Below are 22,506 nucleotides of genomic sequence, written 5' to 3' on the forward strand. Positions count from 1 at the left end.
TCGGCGCTCGCGGCGCTGCCTGAGGAGAGCAGCCGGTGGGGGCTCAGGACACAGTCCCGGTCTCGGTGCCCGAGCCGGTGTTCTGCTTCCTCCTCGCCCGGGCTCCTGGACCGAGAACGGCCGCGTCGGAGCCCTTTGCTGTTAGTTCTCCGCTTTGTGAAGGAGGGCTGGCTGGAGGCTCCTTGTTGAGGTGTTTAAACGTGAAGAGCAGGAGGAGGTGATGGCGGGAAGGACGCTTGCGGCCTTCGTTCGCGTCGTTTATCTGGCGCTTGGTGCCTTATGGCTGAGATTTTTGAGGGGAAAAAGCGAACAAATAAATAAAAAAAACTTTCAGTGTTGACTACCAGGTCCGATTTTTCTGGGCTGACAGACTGCTGAGAGAGGCTTGGGAGTGGAGATTTTACGGAGCAGGTCTGCAAAGGCATTTTAACTTGGTGCTGTTATGTTCTGCAAGAACTGAGTTTTAACATGTGGTCTGTCTGAAGTTTGACTTCTGTTTTTTACAGCCTGTATCTTGCTTTCTTGAACAGTAAACAATTTTTACTTTATTGCTACGCCTGCTTTTGTCTTAGCAAGCTGCCAAAGGATCCATAAATTTATCACACTTAATGCAAGGGTGGTAGTTATGTGGAAATAAGTACTGAAGTGGGAATGGGCAACCAGGTAGGCTATTAAAACTTTCAGAGGAAAGGCTATGCATAAGTCCACATGTACTCTGCAGAGCTAAAATAGTGCGGAAAAACGACTATCAGAAACCAAAAATATAGGGAACAAAACCTTATAAATGTCTGTGCTTAGAGACAAGATGTTAGGAGGAGTTCTCTGAGGTAAAAGATGGGAGAGGGATGGGATATGGCAGTGGAAGCGCATGGGTCTGTTGAGGTGATGATGCAGGAAGGGCTTATCTTCTCACAGGAAACAAGGAACCACATGTATGTATGTTTATAAAAAATTCCTTTGAGTTTTGAAGAAGTTGGTAGCCACCCTCAAGCTGTCTGGCCCTGCTGTTGCCCAGAGGTTCTCTCTCTAAGTCCAGAACCTTGCCTAAAATGATGGAGGGAAGTGACTTTAAGTTAAGGTGCTATGGACCAAATGAAGTGGGCTGCCTGCATGTTCCCATTTACTGACTCTGCCAGGAGAATGGAGTGGGTAGCTCTGAACAACATCTGCTGTGTTGGTGTATCTGCTTTGTGTGATTTCTGGATGTGATAGTTGTGTACCTGAGGATAAGAATAGTTGAATTTGAACAGACAAATTTCAAGTCGGGTTTCAGACTTCAAGGAGACAGGTGGATTAACGGGATGGTGTCAGCTGTGGCATTTACTGGGTTGAACACAGCAGACCGATGACCAACAAGTTGTTGTTTCCCATCAGTTGCTGTCTCTGGAACTGACCGACAGCTGCTATCTATTACTCAATGCTACTGGGTGGAATTAATTTTGTTCAACAGATTGGAGGAGAATTCGTATTAACAGCATTCACCCTTTCATCTACCTGTTTTCATAGCACGACATTTTTGTAATTTTAATCAGTAGTATGATTAAGTAGTACCTCTATTTGGGCATCTTTCAAGTATTTATTTTTTAAATTTTTAGTCTATTGATGTATTACCCTCCGTGGGGAAAGAGAGCTTCAGAGATGCTTCTCTTGATGAAAATGGGCTGGTGTACCTATTGAGAGTACCTGTATGATGAAAAGATTAATGTTTTACTTGTGCAGTGCTGAGTGATGGTTTGGAATACCAGTTCTGTAAGAAGAGGTGATTGATAGATGGAAACTACAGAATAATATACTTTGGAAACAGAAACCTCCTCATAATTTACCAAAATATTTAGCAGTTCTATACAGCATGATAATGACCAAAAAAGCTGATAATGTAACAGGTTATAGAAAAAACTGGTCCAATAAGGTCAACCAGAAGAAAAAAAATAGTGATGAAGTGCTTTGTAAGATAAATGTGTATGTCTGAGCAGCGAGAGTGGCCCGGAGAAGATGGGATTGTATCCTCTACAGTTTCCCATGGAAAATAAAAACAACGCAGGTGTATATGAGGGTACTATTTAATACTGAAGGAAGCACTATAGTCAAGGATATGAGTTTAGTTGCTAGAAACTATGGATTTAGCAGGTGAGACTAACTCTTCTTGGCTAATCTCAACAGCGCTTTCACTATATGGTTTCTCCCACAGGGCCGTACTTTTGGTATTGAATCTGTCTTGACTTACATGCTGTCAAGATTTGTCCAAATAAAATAGCTTTTAGGAAAGTAGGTATTTAATTATGTATGGTACTGTTTTTTTGTGTGGCAGGTGTACTAATAAAAGAAAAGCATCAGTACTATTATGTTGACCCAGTGTTGTTCTCTGACAAAGGCTTGTAATGTAAAGGTTTAAAAATACTTTATGCTATGATCTTTATGTAATGTCAGGTGGACTTGATTTTATTCTTCCACTGCCTCTTTTTGGACAATTGATTTGGCCCAGTGATAGATGATATAAAATAGTAAATTTGATGTAGACATCTACAGGAAAAAAAATAATCCAATAATCTGGATATATCAAATGAAAACCCTTTTTGCTTTTTAGATAATTACATCATATTAATGTAAATGTATAGAGACCTTATTAATCTAGACAGTTATTTGAGACACTGATGCTGTTCCAATGTCACGTTCTTTTTATATATATGTATGTGTATATATATATGTGTGTGTGTATAAAAACCCCATACTGGCTTTTCTTGGCAACATTCAGATTTCTTTATCTTATATAGAGATTTCTTCTATAATGATTGTTTTAAGAGTGCCATCTAGTGCCTAAAGCTTTTCAATACAAGTTGTGATTTATAAGTTAATGGATGATTTTATAGAGTGATGGAGCAGGAAAATTACTGCATCATTGTTTTATATTAAACTGGTATGGAATAGTTTAATAGGAAAAATGTAATTTTCAACCAAGTATAAGGAAAATGAATTTAAATTTTTAACATAATGAGAAGACATTAATTTCAGCTATGTTACTGTTGTATTTAAATTCTTATAGTAGTTGTATGTTTGAGGTATTAATGTAATGTTCTTGAATGTTTTTTTTCTTCTTATGTGTCCTCTTGATCTTCAGTTAGTATCTCGCCAGGTTCTAGTTTAATTTTTAATGCAGGAGCCAATATTATTTCCCATGGCCTAAATACTCTCTGTATGTGCCTTCTAACATTTACAGAAAGACAAACGTGTGCATTATGAAACTGATATGTGTTGAGGAATTTGTTTTTTTCAGTTATGTATCATGAAAGTTGTGAGAGATTATTGATTTAAAAAAACCCCACTTGCTATAAATTTTGTATACAGTAGAAAATTTTAAAGGAAATATTTTCTTTTGGTTTTGTATGTTTTGTTTAATATCAGAAATATGCGAAAATGTAACAAAAATTTTACACAGATCACATTCCTATCAGTATGTGAAGAGACAGTTTATATGTGAAACCATTCTTTCAAGAAGAGCCTGCAGTCAACTTATTCAAGCAGGATGTCATTAATAGGGTCTTATGTTAAAATTAATTTTAGCAGATAGTGGAAGGACCACTGTTTCAATCTCTTTTTTGTTCTAAATTGTGTATTCTTTTATGAATGTTGTGTTCTGATTTCTATTTCAGGAACTTCAGCTCAGGAGGAAGATGAAAGATAGTGTCGCTGAAGAACATTTGTATTTGAGTTTTTCTCATCAGTACGGAGATAGTATCTTTCCTCTTCACACATCTATTTCACTGTTTTTGATATCCTACTGTGACTGCAAATTATTCAAAATTTTCTTAGTGCCAACTGGTGAAAATGCAGATGATCAGTTTGTCACAAAAAACCTCCTTGGCGATCTTGAGGTCCATTTAATCTCCAGATGTCAGCTTCCAGTGGTTGTGCAGAGCTGCTGTTTACCTGCTGTTGTTGTGAAAGATGGCAAGTTCTGCCGAGCTGGGCTTTCTGTTGTCTTAAGGCATATCATACAGAAAACATATGAGGCAGATCCAGCTAAAAAGAATGTTTTGGAACTCTTAGGCTTTAAGAAGACCTGCTTAAAAGCCTGTGCTGAAGTGAGTGCTTCTCTTTCTCTTAGATACATTAATAGGGTTTTTTATAAGCATTAAATACTTTGATTTTGGCATGAAGATGAAAAATAGTTCTTTTAAAAGATACTACTTTGTAGATTCAAAAAATAGGTCTGATCTTTGTTTCATGTCTAGCAGTGTAGTTTCAATGAGTTATAAAGTACAGCTCTTCCAGTTTGAAGCAAACAGAGAAATAGCTAATTTATTGTTAATTTTGATTTCAAGATGATGGTATACTGTTAGCCTTCATCACTGCCAAGGCACAGTGCTGGCTTATGTTTAGCTTATGCTTGCCAGGATGTCCACGTTTTTTTCATCAGAGCTGCTGCCTGCCCAGGTGGTCAGTCCCTAGCCTGAACCATTACAGGGGTTTGGTCCATCCTAGGTGCAGGATGTTTTATTGAGTTTCATGTTGGTTCCTGTCAGCCTGTGCAGGCCCCTGTGAACGGCCACCCTTTCTTGGATTTGTTGACTGTTCTGCTCAACTCAGTGTCATCCCTGATGTGAGTGTATTCCATCTCCCCCTCCAGGTCGTTGGTAAAGGTAAATAGGATAGGCCTCAGCATAGACCCCTAAAGAGCTCGACTTCTAACTGCCCTTCAGGTAGAGTGACCCGTTATCCACTACTACCCTTTGAGTTGATACTTCAGCCCATTTATCACATAGCAGTTTACTCATCTGGCAGCACATCCATCTAAACTTGCCTTCCTCACTCCTCTCAGGAGGTTGAACTCCCCTGTTTTGTGATCACTGCATCCATAGCTGCCATTGACTATGGTGCCTCCAAACCAGTGCATGGCTGTTGGGGAGAAGCAGATCTGGGGAAGCATATCCCTGTGTAAGTCCATGTAGCACTAGCATAAAGAAATTATCCCTGGCAACCTCCAGGAACCTCTGGTTCTAATCTCTTCTTGGAACTGCTGGAAAATTTGAGTCCATATTTCAGGTGTCTGCAAAGTGAGTAAATTGAATAAGAGAAGATCTGAATTTAAAAGTTTTAAAACCTTTAAGTGCAAACAATTAAAAAAAGGAGGACAAGGATAAGAACATGGAAAAAAAAAATTTTTTTTTTTTTTAAGGTACTGTTTGGTTAGACTAAAGTTTTTTGATGTTGCATGCTAAAAACCCATGAATAATATGATACATTTCTGTAAAATAAGTGTGCTCAAAATCTGTTTGATGTAGTCTGGTTTTATTACCAGCATTTGATAGACATGGTGTGCATAAATTGATAACAGCTTTGCTTCTCGTGTGTAAAATTAGGGTGGCTGCGTAACTCCCAATAGTAAGGAATGAAAGTATGCTATACTGGATAACTGTTCATTCTGTTATATGTAAGATTTGTCTTACTAATTCTGCTACTGCAAAAGTAATATGGAATATCTGAGCTTCTAAGAGTAACAGAGAATGTATTTAAAGTTGGAATTTCTTTGCTTAAAGTGGAGAAAAATGTACCCTGGATTTTGTTTCTCTTTCTGTAGAGACATTAATTACATAAATTTATGTGACAGGTTAGCCAGTGGACCAGACTTTGTGAGATCAGCATACCGCTGGCTGTTGAAGGATTTTTAACGGCGCCTCCTGAGCACTGTCAGACTATTCCTCCTGACATTTTACAGCTTGAAAGGAAGCTTGGAGAACCTGTCCACGTACATAATGATGACAAAATTCGAAGGCAGAAACTTCAACAACAGAAGGCAGGTGCCAAGGCTGCAGTGCCTGTACTTGGTAAAGAAGCAACAGAGGAAGGAAAAACAGTGGAAATGCAGGAACATCCACTCCCAAGTTTGGAACTGAGTATAGCTTTCTCCAAGCTGCTTGTCCAGGAAGTATCAGATGCAGTCAACAGGGAGGCCCCTAACATCAGGAGAATAAAAACCTCTGACCTTCCGCTTTTGGAGCGTGTTTTTGCAGAAGGCCTTTATTTTACCTTGGCAGATATAGTGCTTTTGCCATGCATCCATCAGTTCTTGGTAAGATGGCAAGTTATGCAAATATTAAGTAGTGTACATGTATTTTTTTAAGATCTGGAAGGTTGTAAAATGTGTTAATTTAAAATATATAGTGACATTTGCAGTGTGAGCTTAACATGAAACGGAAGGTTTGTCTTTGTTTTTCTACCAACAGAAAACAGGAATTGGTAAGATCACCAAAATTACTTTTAAATACATAGCATATCAATACTTGGTAAACACTGTTAACTGCTAAAATATGATGCTGAAATATTTTGATACCAAGTTGCCCAGAATATTCCTCCATGAAAATACTTAAAAGGACACGTAAAGTACATTCTAATATGCATAAAGGAAAAGTAGGCAAGGACAAACCTATTTCCTCTCTCAAATTCGGTGTACTAGATTTATGACCATGACTAAATAGATGTTGATTAAAATGAGACCATTTTATCTGTGAGGAATTTTTTGAGATTTAGAATTTTGATTCCATCATAAATTGCAATTTTTTTTTTCATGTGTGACCCTTGAGCCCTGGTGGTCTGCAGCTTAACAAACTCTTATATTGTATAATACCTTTGTGTTAGCTCATACCAAGGATTGTCCTAAAAAACTGGCTTTGAGTTTCATTTTTACCTAAATCATAAGAGCTCTGGGGAAATGCTGCTTTATTTCTGTTCTCTGGTGGATGATCATTTTCTAAGCAATTGTACCTTGATACCTGCAGTTATCATCAAAATTGAATAACTTGCATCTGAAAGCTTCTTGCAGGCAGTGGGTTGAAACTGGTCTTGTTGGTAGAAGTGCCAGAGTTAAATTCTCTATTAAAATGTTCTTTATCACTTATATAACTGGACTTCCTAGATTGTGTTTAAAAAAATCATTATAGTTTCACTTTGCTGTAAGGGTGTGAATAATAATGAAGTCTTCAATGGGTATGTGTCTGGAAAGTATCATACAATAAATATGCGGAGACTTGACAAGCGGATTGTAATTATAATTACCAAAAGTAAGATAATGAAGCTGAAGAGTTGTTTTTCATTACCTCATTCCATTTCTGTTATCTTTCTGAGGTTAGCTTTGTTATGCTTTCTATTAGTTGTAACTGTTTAAAATTAGTAGAAGAATAACAAAAGCTCCGTTCTCCATCTGGGAGAAACCACTATTCACTTTTTAAAATACAATTTAGAACACTTGTTATCAATTGTAACAGTGCCTCTTCAATTGCTTTCCGAAAGACTTCTTTTTGACTGAATTAATGTATTTCTGCCTGTGTTACTATTAGGATATTGAATTAGATACTAAAATTACACAGTTCATCCTACTTTTACTTCTCTAGCTATTACTTGGGATTACCGTAAGAACATTATAAACACAGCATGCAAGAAAGCTGCTTGAAATTTTGGGTCATTTCAAATGTTCTTTGCCAATTTCTGTTTCCACACTGAGGTCAGATATGTGGAAGAGCACTGGTTTTGCATGGCCTTTTCTGCCTTATCCTGTAATTATGATTTTTGATTTTCTATTTAAAGCAGGCACAGCATCACAGACGAGTTGAGGTTGGAATAGTTGAGATTGGAGGGCACCTCTGGATATAGTCTTGTGCAACTCAGAGCAGGGCCAGCCAGAGCTAGTTGCATGGGGTCATGTCCAGTCAGGTTTTGAGTGTCTCCAAGGGTGGAGACTTCGCAAACTCTCCTGAAAGAGGATGATCGTCACTGTTCTAAAACTTTTGTCACTGTTCTAAAACATTTGTGAACCTGAACAAAAATTACTTAAATTCACCAAATGCATCCTTTTTAAAATTAGCTGTCTTCATGCAAAAAAGTGACTTATCTTTTTTTTTTTTTTTTTTTTTAATATGTGCATTGTTTTCTTACTTGAGAATTTCTTCGTGCCTTCTTGTGGCTTGTAGGAAGAAACGTACAGTAGCAAGTAACCTTTCAATTTTTCTAGGTTTCCAGCAAAAAACAAGGCAAAAATCTGGTCAATTTACCTCTGATATGCAGTTGGTATCGAAGAGTTCAAGAAGTACCTGGAGTGAAGAAAGCAGCTGGCAAATGCAATATGGAGCTTGTCCCGCTGCCAGAGATGATGTCTGCTCCAGAGGAACAGCTACAAGACATCTCTTCAGTTCCTGATGAATTAGAAAAGGAGAATGAAGACAATCATTTTATAGGCGGTCCAAGGCCAACTATGACAAAGTTAATGGTAATTTAAGCTTTTTAATGAGTTATTTTTAATAGTAATATTCTGCTTAATTTGGAATAGGTGAAATTTATTAAAATTGCAGAAGCTAAGTCTGAAGCCTTGAATGGTGTAATACCTTTTGCCTGTCTTCTCTCTGATTACATTGACTTAGAAGTGATTTTACTTTTTTGTTCTGTTACTGTATTTGATCAATTCAGGAATTGAGGAAAGATGGGACTGCTGGAAGCCCTATCAATAATTCTGAATAATGAAAGTAACTTTTTGTTTCAATTGCAGTATTGTATTTGTCTTTTAAAGACATTTATATAAAAAGAATGACAAAAACCATTGCTTTTATGTTTGGCTTAATTATTCTATAATTTCTGTTGGTTTTTGGCTATTTATTTAGAGCTTTGAACATCTAGGAACCCTAATGAATTTTGTTAAAGAAAACTCTCCATCATGTTCCATAACTCTCTATGTTTTTTTGCATAGAGGCTGACAGCATTTCCTACAGAAAATTAACAGGGCTTTCTTGGGAAAATGAGATAAAGACTTAATTTGAATCCCATATAATGTAGAGTCATCTGCCTGCTTAATTTCAGTTAGGGTGAAAGTGCTGCACAGTTTGATGTGATGCCATTAAATTCAGTGGGAATTTTGCTACCAACTTCAGTGGGTAAAGGACCGGGGTCTCATTTTTTTCTCCCCTTTCACATAGGAAAATGGCATTGAAGCAAGGTTTTCTCCTCATCCGTGCCCCAGCTGGACCCTAGACTGGACCAATCTACCAGCTGCAGTCAGTCCTGGAGAAGGTAAGGGTTTTTATGTGTGTGTGTAGGTATTTAACAGTGCCTTCTTCTGGTGAAGCTACTTGACAGTTTCATAGGAAAATATGTCACTTCTCAGTGTATTTCAGAGCTCTGTAAAACAGGTAAGTGGTTTGAAATCTGTTTTAAATCAGTCTGTTTGGGACACATGGTGAGATGACTGCCCTCAGGTCACCAACAGCTGATGATCAAACTGGGAATAAAAGCTTGACTTTGATTCCTGAACCATATTTTTTACCACTGTTTCCCACTTTCCTGAACTTTTCTTCATATCTAGAACAGTAGATTCTGACTAAATGTCATGTTAATATAGTCGGCATGAATGTTGTACATGGACTGTGTTTCCCAAAGCAGCAGCAGCTGCTTTTATTCTGATGAAAATAATATTCAGTAGCAAAGTTTGGTAGCTACCTAGGAGTGAGTCTTCTCTTTTGTGGCAGTGTTCCCTGCTCTGCAGAGGTTGTTTGCGGGATTGCAGGGCAGTCTGTTGCCTAGTGGCTGTAGTTATACAGAAAAAAAATGATGTATCACAATGTTTGCTGTTTTCATTGGTGTTGTGGATATTGAATACCTCTTGAACCACACAGTAGAGTTTCCTCTAAAAGGTCTTGCACATACTGCGAGACAGTAAGAAGTTAGTGGACAGTAACTCCTTTCTGCAGGGAAGAAAAAGGTTTGTGTTCTTTCGTGTAAATCAGATAACTTAGATACTGGAGTCAGTCTGGCCTCAGTGGCATAGAACTTCTGATCTAAAGAATATAGATGTATACATACAGCATGTAGATCCTCTTCAATGACTGATTTTTTTTTTTTTTTTTTACTTTAAATATCTAACTGTGTGAATACAAGTGCGTATTCCCATCTACGATATACAGGCTATAAAAATAAGATCAAATTTGAAGTTGATTTCTCTGGTTGGGATCTGTATGTAGTTCACAAAGTAACGACAAAACCCTTGAGTACCATGAGCAGATTTATGGTTTTATATAACGGGTCCATCCTTCTAACATGAACTGTTTTCCTCTGGTTCTGTCGTGGGAGAACTCTTTACCAAGAAGTTGCACACCCTGCTTTAATTATTATTCCTTTTTTTCCTTTAGCATGGAAGGAAAAAAAAAACAAAACAGAACTTGGGTTTGCATCTGTCAACATTGCATCATGCTTCTTCAGACTTTGTGGGGGTGTTTTGGATATACTTCTTATGTTAAAACAGCTTTGTAGTCTGCTGAAATGCTCAGGAATGATTGTGTGTGTTGAATTTCTGTGACAAGTTCCAGCATTTCGTTGGAAATAATAAACATTTTTTCTTTTTCCAATGCTGAGGGCTTTGTCTGTAAGTTTTAGTTCATACTTGTGTCAAGATATCTCTTTTCTTCTATTTGAAAGAAAATTTTGAAAAAGATGCATAACGTACAAGAACACATAATGAATGTATATTTTGAAATTTTGTGCTGGAAGGAGTCTCTTGAATTTGATTTGACTGGGGAAAAAAATCGACTGCTGCTTCCTGCCAGCATGTGTGCTTGCTCTCTTTTTTTTTTTTTGCATCTGCTGGAGTAGTTACTAATGATGTTGATATCTGAAATCAGTTTTCAGTTCATTTTTTGGTCAGATTTGCTAGCTCAGCCAGGTGCCGAGGGAGGGATTTCACTTCCCTCCACCCAAGATCATAGTGATGGTGTTGCCATTTTCTGATTTAGGGAAACTCCAAATAGTTGTGCTTTTAGTCCAGGCGCAACAGAGTCCCATAGGACAAAAAGAGATTTCCTGATATGGGAATTGATTTTGCTTTTCAGTTGGGTACATCTGCATGCTTACCTCTGCTGTTCTAAGTGGTACTGTTCTGTTTCCTGATTCTTTTGCTAGTACAGCCTAATCAGTTATATGAATTGAATTCTCAATATTTTACTACTAAATCCTACCTGGCACGCTAAGAAAATAGTCACTGAATCTGACAGGATTTTAAACTGGATTTGAATAATGCAATTCAAGCTCTGTTAACTGGTAAATAAATTTCCTCTTACTAATGTTAATAGCAGTTGAGACAAAGTAGAGGATGTTTCAGTTATAACTCACTTTGGTTTTTGTCCACTGTAAACTTAATTTGCTGGCAAATCTTAATTTAATAGCATAAATGATACGTTCTTTGCTCTGTCTCAGCTCAGATAACTCCGAATTTGTGTTATATGCATGTGGCAGTTCAGGGATTGAGTTGTTCGGTTGTTCTTTAGGTCTAATTAGACCACCTTGCTGTCACAACTATTTACTACAGAAAATAGTTACTGGTGATTGCAATTCTAATGTATTCTTTAGATTATACGTTTAAGTTCATTCAGGTTTTTTGATAGGGATAATTTACTGTTGCAAAACTAAAGCTGATGACATCGTGATTTGCATTTCATTTGCTTAGTCATGTTTCTGCAGCAGAATGAGATGGAATAGAATAGAACAGACTGTTTCAGTTGGAAGGGACTGACAATGATAATCTAATCCAAGTGCCTGACCTCTTCAGGGCTGACCAAATTAAAGCATGTTCTTAAGGGCACTGTCCAAATGCCTCTTAAACACTGACAGGCTTGGGGCATGGACCGCCTCTCCGGGAAGCCTTTTCCAGGATTTGACCACCCTCTTGGTAAAGAAATGCTTCCTAGCGTCCAGTCCAAACCTGCTCCAGTGCAGCTTTGAATCATTCCCACACAAAAACCTCTTAGTTCCAGTCCTGATGTGATTTTTAAACGGTGTTTGATTGACCAATTAAAATTGTTTGTAATTGCTAACAGAACGGATTAATGTAACAACTGTGGAATATATGCTTTATTAGGTGTAGAATTATTTGATTTAAAATTGTTGTCAAGATTGATTCAGTATATCCAAGTTGCTTCTAGGATAATTTTGTGAAGATAGGTCACAGTTATTTTATTTTGTCCTGCTTTTACATTGATACTGCCTTCGGAGTATTTTAGACTTGAGAGATGCTTTGTGGGATTAGAATACATGATGCTTAAAAATCAAAGCTGTTTTAGGGAATCTGATATTTTATTAAATTTTTTACTAATCAAGAGATGCAAATTATGTGTTTTACTTTAAATGATATAAGCAACAGTGTTTCTAAAATGAGATCCAGGCAGTCATTTATTCTATAAAACAAAAAGAGTTAAAAGAAACACTTTTAAGTTCTCTATTTCCCTTCCAAGGCTGTCAGAACTTTTGGAAAGACTTTGAAGATTTTTTTGAAATAGTTTTGTAGCCTATTTCAGTATCTCAAGCATCCTGAAGCAGGAACTCATCCTTCTTCTTCAACTGATTTTTCCATATCAGACAGCTCTTTGCCTGCAACCCACATGGATAACAATCCAAGGGAAGCTCAACTGAAGCTGCTTCTCATTAACCTCTCCTTAAAGTTATGGTTTTGCTGCACTCATTTAAAAGTTTAAACTGCATTTATGATTGTATTGTATTTTGCAATTCAAGATCTGGAAAACCTGCAATGACAACGGAGCCAGGTTGCTTCATATTCTTAATAAATACTTTGGATCTTTTGACTGTTCTGGTATATAGGATTGCATAGTTGGCCCGAAGACAGTTTTCATTTGAATGCAATTACTAATTTTTATACCAAAAAAGAATTCTTTACGTGTGGCTGGAAATAATAAATTATGTATGCCGTGAAGCCAGATAGCTCATCCATGGCAATATACACTGTTCCTACTATTGCTGTGTTCTCCCTCCATTTTTCTTTTGCGATTGTCTTGATTGCCAAACTAAACTACAGAAGGGAATACATTACTTTATGATTTTAAGGTGCCTATTTGAAGACAGGAGGCAAAGCTATTGTATAACTAAGTTAAATTAGTAGTATGTAATAATGATTTTTAGGTACAATATTGTACTGAAATAAATACTTTTTTGAAAACATAGAAGGCTTGTATGCCTCATGAAAACAATGCATGTGCATTATGAGGGCTACAAGTTCAGTATGTTTGTGTTTGCTTGAAGTCTGTTGCATATTTTAAGTGGTGTTTTGATCTAAATAGCACGCTAACAGCCTCTGAAATATTCAAAATCTGTAAAGAAAAAACAGCAGTCACTGTGTATCTTACTGACATTCATACTAGAAGGATTAATATCAAGTTCTAACAGCTGCATTTTGATTCAGTTAGGACACATTCTCAGTGGTGTTTGGCCTGTTTTGTAAGAAGTTATTATGGTGTGGGTGACTGGTGGACTCTCCATGCGGCTGATTATCATACTGAGAAGTGTCACCTTTGTTTTAGTGCCTTGCTTTGTGGTATAAGAGTAAACCCTCAGAGAATTACTGAAGCCTTAGCCCTTCATATTGAATATCCCCTCCTATAACAGGAGTTCAGTTTTTGATGAAGTTTAATCCCTAGAGGTATGGTTTTACAATTCACAAGTCCTTGTTAATTGTGAGTTTATTAGGCGAGAGATTTGGTTTATAGAATACAGTATATAAAGTCTTGCTGTGGCTTGTGTGTTTTACTGAACATATCTAAAGAATTAAAATTAAATGCTGAAATTTGCCAGATGAAATGTTTTAGGAATTTATGATTTGGGAACTGAAGGCAATTCTTAATGATTTGTTTTTGTAAACTCAGAGTAGTCTTAGTTCCGACAGTTAAATTAAAGGATGTTCTTGATTAATCAGGGTGAACTTTTGCAAAGCGTCAGCACTTGACGGTCACTGGCCTAAGCTAGTATGTGTAGGTAGAATTTGAGCGTGATCTGCCCTAGATATAAAAAATAGTTTTACTCATTAGGCTGAGGGTCTTTTTCCTTTTTGTGTCTAAAGTTCCCACTCATAAGGGAGGACATAAAATGCAAAACCATTAACTCATAGATGACTAGCTGATTTATTTTTTTTAACAGGACTGTTAAATTAATTTCTCATGTATTCTTCAGAAATCTTTAATTAATATTAAGTAGCCTGCTAAGTAACTCTGGCCTTTGTTTCATTTAAACTAGTTGGTCTTTTTTCTTCTCCTGATACCATTGCAGTAGAGCTTGCTTGTTTCTTTACCCCTTTTATATGTATCATGGGATATCAGAACCCCAATGTTATATTATTTATCTCTTAAGCCAGAGGTTTAGAGAACAAGTTTCTGCAAAGTACTCCATAGCGTAGAGGTGCAGGTAATTCTTTATGGTAGATTCCTGTTACAATTGAGGAAAGGAGGATTGATGGTCCCTTCTAACAATTTTGGTCTGGGACAGCATCCAGCAAAAATCTGGAACAGATGATTAATGTGATCCAAAAAAGACATTTTCTTTTAAACATGTCTCGAAATCATCAGCAGGGGTATTTTTGGGGAAGCAAGAGTATATAGAAATCTATCTCCTTTAATGGTCAGTAAGATGAACATAGGAGTGATGCTGTGCTACAAAGTGATGCTTTGCAGAGAAGACAGTGATGACACATTTCTTGCTCTTGTGGCCTGGAAACTACATATGAGAGGGCATTTAACTACCTTTTTTTTTTTTTTTTGAGCCCTGTTTGTAGTGTTACAATTTCATAATACATGGTTCCATGTATGCCATCCAGTCTGAATTACACAGAAGCCGACCATTCATACACTTCTGGCCCTCAGAAGGTACTCATGGCAGGTGGATAACTAGTTGTCAAAAAAATCTGCCAGTTTCAGAACTTCAGCAGAAATATAAACAGATGATTAGATGAAGGTATGTTGGCTTTTTTGTTATGTTCCCTTTATATTCTCTTGCTTGCTTCCGAGTGGGTCAAAAATAGACTTTGTCTGCCACAATGAGGAAGAACTAAATGCCTATTTCAGGAGTTCTGCTCTTTGCACTAGTAGATGTGACCTTTCCTATGGAGTATGTGTAGTGTTCAGACTTACAACAAATTCAGTTTTATACCCTGTCCAATTTTAAATCTGTATGTACCGGATTTTCATCATGCATTTTTACCGCTGTTTTTAGAATATGAAATCCTTTAGAAACCTTTGGATACCATCTAAGAATTTGTAAAGATGTGTAAAAAATTCCTGTCCTATTTCCACATAAGCAAGTGAAAAGATTACTTTTACTTCACTGGGGACAATATTTCCCTTTTTGACAGATCTGTTTTAACTTTGTGAATACTTTAAACAAAGGTTGTAGTAATGAATTCCATTAGCATATATGTATTAATTACAAACATTTAGGAGAAGGGGTTAATGCCTTTCTTTGTCTCCAAATATTCTGAATATGCTATTGGATAAAAAGCTAAGTTGTTGATGACATTAGTCTTCATATTTTTTTCCAGAATATATAAATATCTTAGTATTCCAGTTGCTGTACAATTTAAATTGATCTTTTGTAGCACCAGCATTGTCTTTAGAAGAGATGTTTAATCTGCTTCAGTATTCTAGTGTTTCTTGCTGTAAAAGATTGTTCTGTAAGTTTTCTCATTAGACTTAAATCCCAACTAGATCAATGATAGGGTGTAACCACTGTACAGCTTGTGTCCTTTAGCTATTTCATGTGTCATCCATTTGTCATATCTGAGAGTGTGGGGATTCATAATTCATACAGCGATATAGCATAATCAACAGAAGGATTTGAAGTTAGGTTTTTTCCCTTTCTTTGTATTATTTTTATAGGTCACTTACATTGTTGTTTTCTACATGTTGTAACTGGGAGGCAGCTGAGTTTTAAATTTATCAGCTGAACTCTCGAGCGAGCGTGACTGATCCCTGTTTCTGCTATAAACCCTAGGCAGTCCTTTCAAGCAGAGGCATCAGGAGACCCCCATTACCTCTGCGACAGCATTTTGGCTTTTTCACTTTCTTCAAAGTGTAATGTTGAGCTGTGCAATCTGTCTTTCGAGACAAAAGTGTGAACTAGTCTAACGGAATCAGAGTTTTTCTTAGCTGTTTCACCAGTGCGCCAATATTGTGTGTGACTTTTGGAACCTAAAACCCTCACAGGCCACAGGAGGGCAGCAAAATCTGTTTGGATAAGAAACTACCTGGATGGATTTATGTCAATTCATGAATCATCGTAATAAATAAAATGGAGGTTTATTTTGTGGTTTTTAAACTAGAAAGATTCCCTCAGAAATGCAGGCAAACATGTTTTGAACAACTTTACTTTTCAGTGACAGAGTTTTGTACGTTGGTAGGGCAGGACTGCCTCATTGTAGCGTAAAAAGCATATCGCTGTCAAGGTACTCTCAAGTTTTGCAGCAGTAGTGAATTTCTGTAAGCTCTTTGTTGACATTTTGTAAGCAGTTTATGAATCACAACATATTTCATTGAGACAATACAGGCTTGTGTATATAAAACATTCTTTGAAACTAGTGTTTCCGCTGGAGACACAGGTGTTATGTGTACTCTTAAAGGTAAGCATTGTACAAGTGGCCGCATATACCTTCTTTTCCATCCACCAGTCTTTATCTGTTGCAGATTTAAGGTACAGATTTTGTTTCCAATCCATAAATCATGGGTGACAAAATATGAGATAAGGAGGAATTTTTCTGTCGAGGTTACTTATGGTTTCCATCTGCACTTCCAGTGATTTTAGATTTCCATGTTAAGAACCATGAATGTATGACTTGATTTGGATACAAATCCACATTGGATAAGGTTAGGAGTTTCGTTTTAGCTATTCCTGAAAGTGGGTTCTTGCGCTACAGTTGTGCATTTAAAGTTCTGATCAGCAATTTCAAGGAAGAAAGCAATGGTATGTTTAAGAAAAAACCCAAACCTAACAGTGTAAAAAAAAAAAAAAAAAGGGGGGGGGGAGAGAAACCTGGGGTATATAATTTCCCAGGGGAAGAAAGGAAAAAAAAGTGAAATTATTTTGTTATGAGTGATTCATAATCTGTTCTGAGTAGTTTGATACTTTCAAAGCTTTTAATTGCACAAAGGAAATGCCAGACTACTGTATGTTTAGTGTTTTAGTGAAGGTGGTATTAATTATTTTGTACTTGAAATGCATCTTCTCCAGATGGTCTGGAATAGCTTCTGAAAAGTTAATTTTTGGCGCATGTCTCATGTCAAATTTCTGGCATCTTACCATAGCAATATCAAAAGGAATTCACATCCGTTAAAAACTTTTAAAATATTGAAGAGCAAAGGAAAGTAGGAGATTCAGCCATTTGCAGAATTATCTTGTAAGTGTAGAAGAGCTGGAGAACAATCCTGGTATGAAAATCGGTAAAAACTAATCAGAAGCAATAAAACTTGTCACTTGTTGTTGTGGAACATTAATCTGAAAATCCAGAGATAAGAGAGAGAAATGATGCTTTTATTTCAGTTTGTGCCAGGAGGTTACCTTAAAACTTTTGCAGTTCTGTCATGGATTCGTTGGTCTTTATGTTGATGTTTAAGTCGCTAAGTATTGTGAGTAGACCAGCTGAGATAGTTTTCATTTAGTCCTTCTGTCAGCACACTATTCCTGGAATTTTCTGAGGTGTCGGGTTGGTGAGGTGCTCCTAAATCTGCTTCAGTGCTCTTGAATATCCCATTTGCAGATCTTTCCCTGTGTTCTTGCATTTTCAGAAAGCAGAAACAAAACAAATTCCCCCCTCCTGCCCCCCAAAGACTAGGATACCCCTTGGCAGTAGAAACTGTTCCGAGTACTTCCATGAAGAAGTGCTAAACTGGACGAAGTTCTTATCTTGGCTCTCAGTTGCATTACGTGTTTTCTGCAGCCTTTTCCTTTGTTAGGAAGAGTATGCTGGAAAGAATAAAAATGTGCTCTTAACCTGCTCTGTTTTATACAAACACTCTTTGCTGTCCTAGACTTTGTACCTGTTGTTTTGAAGTCTGTACTGAAAGTTAGCTCAGGTTGTAAATGGTTCTAGGCTGGATATGTGGCATGCAAGACTGTGCATGGAAACTGGCTTCCTTTCCCTGTCCTTCGTCAGTCAGAGACACAGGGAAATACTGGTATATGTCATGGACTTCCATGAGCTGGCATTTCGTGCTGTGTCCTGGATGGGTTCGTGTGTTTTGGTGCAAGTTCAGTGGGACTTAACTAGTTGGTATCTTTAGGAAAGAACACGGTGCTGTTACTTGCAGCATGACGGGCTTATTTTGTGCAAGAAATAAGGCAATTTGTAGATACAATACCTTGAATCATGCCTCATCTTTCCATTGTGTTTTATAGTAATACTGGGTATATTTTGCTTGAAATTTTATTCATCTATATCATTTTATCTGTATCATTCTTATGTTTCTGTATCATCAACAGAAGCTACTTGTATGTGTGTTGCCTGTTCTTAAAATGCATGTTTCAGTAAGATGAATAGGGATTTACTCTTTTTAGCTTATTTTTTCCATCATACAGGGAAAAGAACGTAATTAAATCTTCATTCAGAAGTAGTAACTTGAAAAAAGCACCAGGGTATCAAACAGACATGGGTAAGCTTGAGAAACCAGACTTACTGTGCAAGGCAAATTTTGTCAACTTTGGTTAGCAATTTGTGATTAATTTGGATACATTTCTAATGTTTTTAATATTTTACGTTGATGAGTTGGCCTTTTTTGACTTATATTCCTTAGACATCAAATGTAATAGACAGAATTATTGTTTCTACGTGTAACAGGCTTCATATTACAGCTACAAAAGTGTAAGTGAATTTTTTTTTTTTTACTGCTCTTTAGACATTGCAGTGTCTATATTCCTCCACATTCTCTCAACTTGTTTCTTTCATTTTTATTAATACATTTTCAAATCCTCTGGCTAGATACTTTGGCGAATTTTTTTTAAAATAGGTACACTAGGTAGTGTGAAGAATGGAGAAGTTTTGTTTTCAAAAGCGGAAGTTAACAGTTTACTTGAAGGCTGCTGTTCACCAAAGACGGCTCTTCACACGTGTCGATGTTGCTTGTTGAGTGGAAGTGAATTTTTTTGATTCTGAGACCAGTACTTTTTCTTCTTAATATGTGAGAAAACAGAGTTTGTTCTGCAGTGAGAAGTTAAACTGATTTTTTTTGTGAAGAGTGTCCTCCAGGCCTTGAAAAAGGTTGCTTTTATATTTAGCAGAATGGAAAAAGGAATGAAGCAACAATGCTAACACCGGAAAATGTCTGTTTAGTTATGTTTGTTTAGTTCTATATTGTGCTTGTTCTTGTGCCATGTGTCTTCTTGAAGGCATGACTTTTAAGTGTCCTCTGTTGAAAGGAGCCCTGCAATGTATTTCTGCGATATAACGCTGCAGAACAATCCAGCTGATAAAAGAAACTGCCTCAGTCGTGTCCTGTGACCTCAGTCATGAGTGACATTGGTGTGACTTCCTTCACTTGCAGTTAGTGAATATTTGCTTATTTTGAGCTTTCTAATCATAGTAGGCATCTGTTGGTCGCAGTTCTAAGGCCAGAGACTTTTCTGTTGTTTGTATTCCTGTGGTACTTAAGTTCCTCAACAGAAGCAATGGTTTCCCTGCCAGATCCCTTTGCAGTACAAATCTGATCTGAATTAGACATTGGCATGCTACTGTATCTGTGACAAATTAGCACACGGTTTGGAACTTGTGCCTAGATACTGCTATGCTAGCTGTGACAGGACACCTGAAACCTGACTTGGCTTGAAAATGGTGCTACAGATAGAGAGAATGTTACCTAAATTAAAGCTTTCAGTACAAGTTAAATGTCAAAAAAAGAAGGGGGAATTAGGTTACCTGAGCCCCAAGTTGATACCAAATTAATGCTTTGCAATATGAGGAAGCCACATTTTTGGTCTGGTAGTAGTAGCACTCAAGGATGATTTAATAATTTGTTTATCTTCCACCTGACCTAGAATCCTTTCTTGTGCTTAATACTGCATGCACCTGTAATTAGAGTCCTTGTCCTGGCAGAGCTTGTTGCCTGGAGAGTCTGTCCCCTGCTCTTCCTAGAAGAGTCTGATTCTGCCACTTCCTCCGTATATTGAATTGTACTTTGATTTCACTTCGTTACTTTCCAGAGTAATTTCCTAAGGAAGAAAAGATAAGTATGTAGAACTCAACAGAGAGTTATGGGTATCTCAGTTCTAATATTAAGTCCTTCTCCAGTTCCGGTATTGAACATCTGAAAGGGTGTGTGACCAGTCTGTTCATTTCACCATCTCATTACTATCAGATTTGTTTCCCACAAAGTCTATGAAAACATTTTGAGACCAACTCTGGACTAACATAAAAACAGTGCACTGTTTTGTTTCTTTTGACAATAATTCAGCAGTATGACTGGTTTTGAAATAATTTGGCTGAAGTCACTGCATCTTTGATCACTGTAAATCAGTAGATTAAGAAACCCAAGGAAAACTAAGGGGTTTTATGTTTTTTTTTTTTTTTGAACCAACTGTATGTTATTATGTGTTTCTCCATGTAGTTGCAATTGTTTGCAAGACAATTACGTAGATATACCTGTATGTATTCAATTAATACAGTCACAGGGAGATACATTTTTAAACATTTCTCATTTCTGCCTTTTTTTTTCCAGAAAATTTAGATTGTATTTGGCCTAGCACTAGTTAGTGATTTTTAATGAAAGAAGGAGGAAGAGGCTGCAGAACCGAAGGAGGTGGATTAATATGTTTAGTCTCTTAGTATATGTTGAGGCTGAAAATAAAATTAAAAATACCACAAGAAAGCGTCTATAATGTTCATCTTAATCTCTTTTCCTGTTTGCTTTGTAGAATCAAATTGTTGTGATTTTTCCCCTTTTTTGTGCCACCTCTTAAAAACCTCTTCTGATGAATGGGTTGTTCCTTGGTTGTTCTTTTCCAACATAGCTCTCTTTCACAAGTTTCTTCCAGAAGTGGGAATACTTTTAATTGTGTCCTTTTATTGTAGATGTTTATGTCACTGCTGTTGCTGTGGTGTATAGTTTACAGCTTCTCAGCTGTTAAAATTCAGAGCTGAGTTGTGACATGGGACAACAGTAACACCCAGGTAACAGCTGATGATTTCCAAAATAATGAGTTGGTATTTCCAGGCCTAGTTTACCTGTAATCCAGAAACTTGTTACTGACCAGTGTGGTGTTATTTTAAGCAAGTAGCAAGAACTTATTTTTAGTACAAAGTGTATTGTAGGTTATGTATTACATCCTTTAAAATAATTATGTTTATGGATCAGTATATAGATATGTTTCATTCTTATTTATAATGGAAATATAAAACCGTAAGCAAGTACTGTGAAAAGTCAGGGGTTTTAGAGTTATTTTTTTGTATGTAACTTTTAGAATCAAGGGTTAAGAAAGACTATTTACTCTTGAACAGCTTCTGAATTTATTTTTGTACCTGATTTGGACTTTTACTTTAACCATAAAGTAGCTGTACAGCTTTTGTATGTGTGCTAATCCTGAAATTGTTTGCATTCTTTGATGGCTTCTGTAGCGAACTGGAAGCAAGCAAAAATAAATGTCACTATGCTTTAAGTTTAGGAAATGTGAAAGCAAATCTCAAATTTTACATCCTGTAAAATGTAGATCCTATAACTTCAGACTGGTAGTTTCCAAATAAGACGTTTCATTTGTTAGTCACTTTAAACTTGGAGTTCTATTTTCTCTGTTACACCACTCGCCAAAAATCTGTGAAAATAAGTCTGGCACTTAAAATTGTGATAACCTTTTGTTCCATATTTTTTCTCCAGGTGTGCAGAACCCCTCATTCTTGTAATAGACTATGGATCAGGCAGTTTTATACCTCTTTGTAAACCATTTGTTGGTAGTGCTAGTTTTTGAGGGAGGCGGATGCATTTTGAGCTAGTGACTAAATCAAGTGTATGTTTCATGCTTTCTTAAATAAGCCTTTGTTGATTCTCGTGATTTTTATTTAAAAAAATTTATAAATGTATACAGTAAAATTATTTGTTTGAGCACTTCATTGCTTGCCTGTTACTAGACTCATAATTTTTGTAATTCAGGTTTGTCATCCCCAAAATTCATTTCAGATTTCTATGAAGTAACCATAGCCTGCTAGGCAGGTATCAGTTTTGAGGAATTTTGGCAATAGAAATAAATCTTGTTCATGTGGTTCCTCTCAGTTTAGCTGATCTAAAATATGAAAGCCAATGGGTATATAGCCATCTTTCAGAACTTTTAGGGTCCCTATATTCTGTATTGTATTTTTTGAGCACAGTCTTCATCTCTATGATTTTTTTTGTAGCATTGCCATAATTTCTTCACCGTAATCTCATATTTTTTGAAAGATTGGAAATGATTTCTTCTTAAAATAATCTGTTTCTCTATAAACAAACCAAACCAAACAAACCAATTTGTGCTGAGACAGAACAGTTCCTAATCCTGTGTTCTGTGCTATTCAAAAAACATCTGCCAAATGGATTGCTTTCCATCTTATCTGCAGCACGTATTTGACATTCCTCTGCTTGTGCTTGTTACTGGATGCTTTGGCTCAGTTGCGATCCCAGTTGATGTATCTTGGAATTATAAATTCTTTGTAACTTATTTTGGATGATGTTAAGTAAGCTGTGATGCAGA

At 36.7% G+C, this 22,506-nt stretch overlaps 1 protein-coding gene across 1 annotated transcript; it reads left to right on the forward strand.

The window, feature by feature from the left end:
- Positions 1 to 3,652: 3,652 nt before the first annotated feature.
- On the forward strand, positions 3,653 to 9,693 carry LOC104459395 (glutathione S-transferase C-terminal domain-containing protein-like; the record flags this gene model as incomplete). Its single annotated transcript, XM_010074496.1, has 5 exons — positions 3,653 to 4,079; positions 5,606 to 6,079; positions 8,003 to 8,257; positions 8,958 to 9,057; positions 9,659 to 9,693. Coding segments are annotated over exons 1-5 (1,275 nt in total), but the record flags the coding sequence as incomplete, so codon positions are not given.
- Between the last annotated feature and the right edge of the window lie 12,813 nt (positions 9,694 to 22,506).

The sequence above is a fragment of the Pterocles gutturalis genome, unplaced genomic scaffold, assembly GCF_000699245.1.
Source record: "Pterocles gutturalis isolate BGI_N339 unplaced genomic scaffold, ASM69924v1 scaffold31871, whole genome shotgun sequence".
Lineage (NCBI taxonomy): Eukaryota > Metazoa > Chordata > Aves > Pterocliformes > Pteroclidae > Pterocles > Pterocles gutturalis.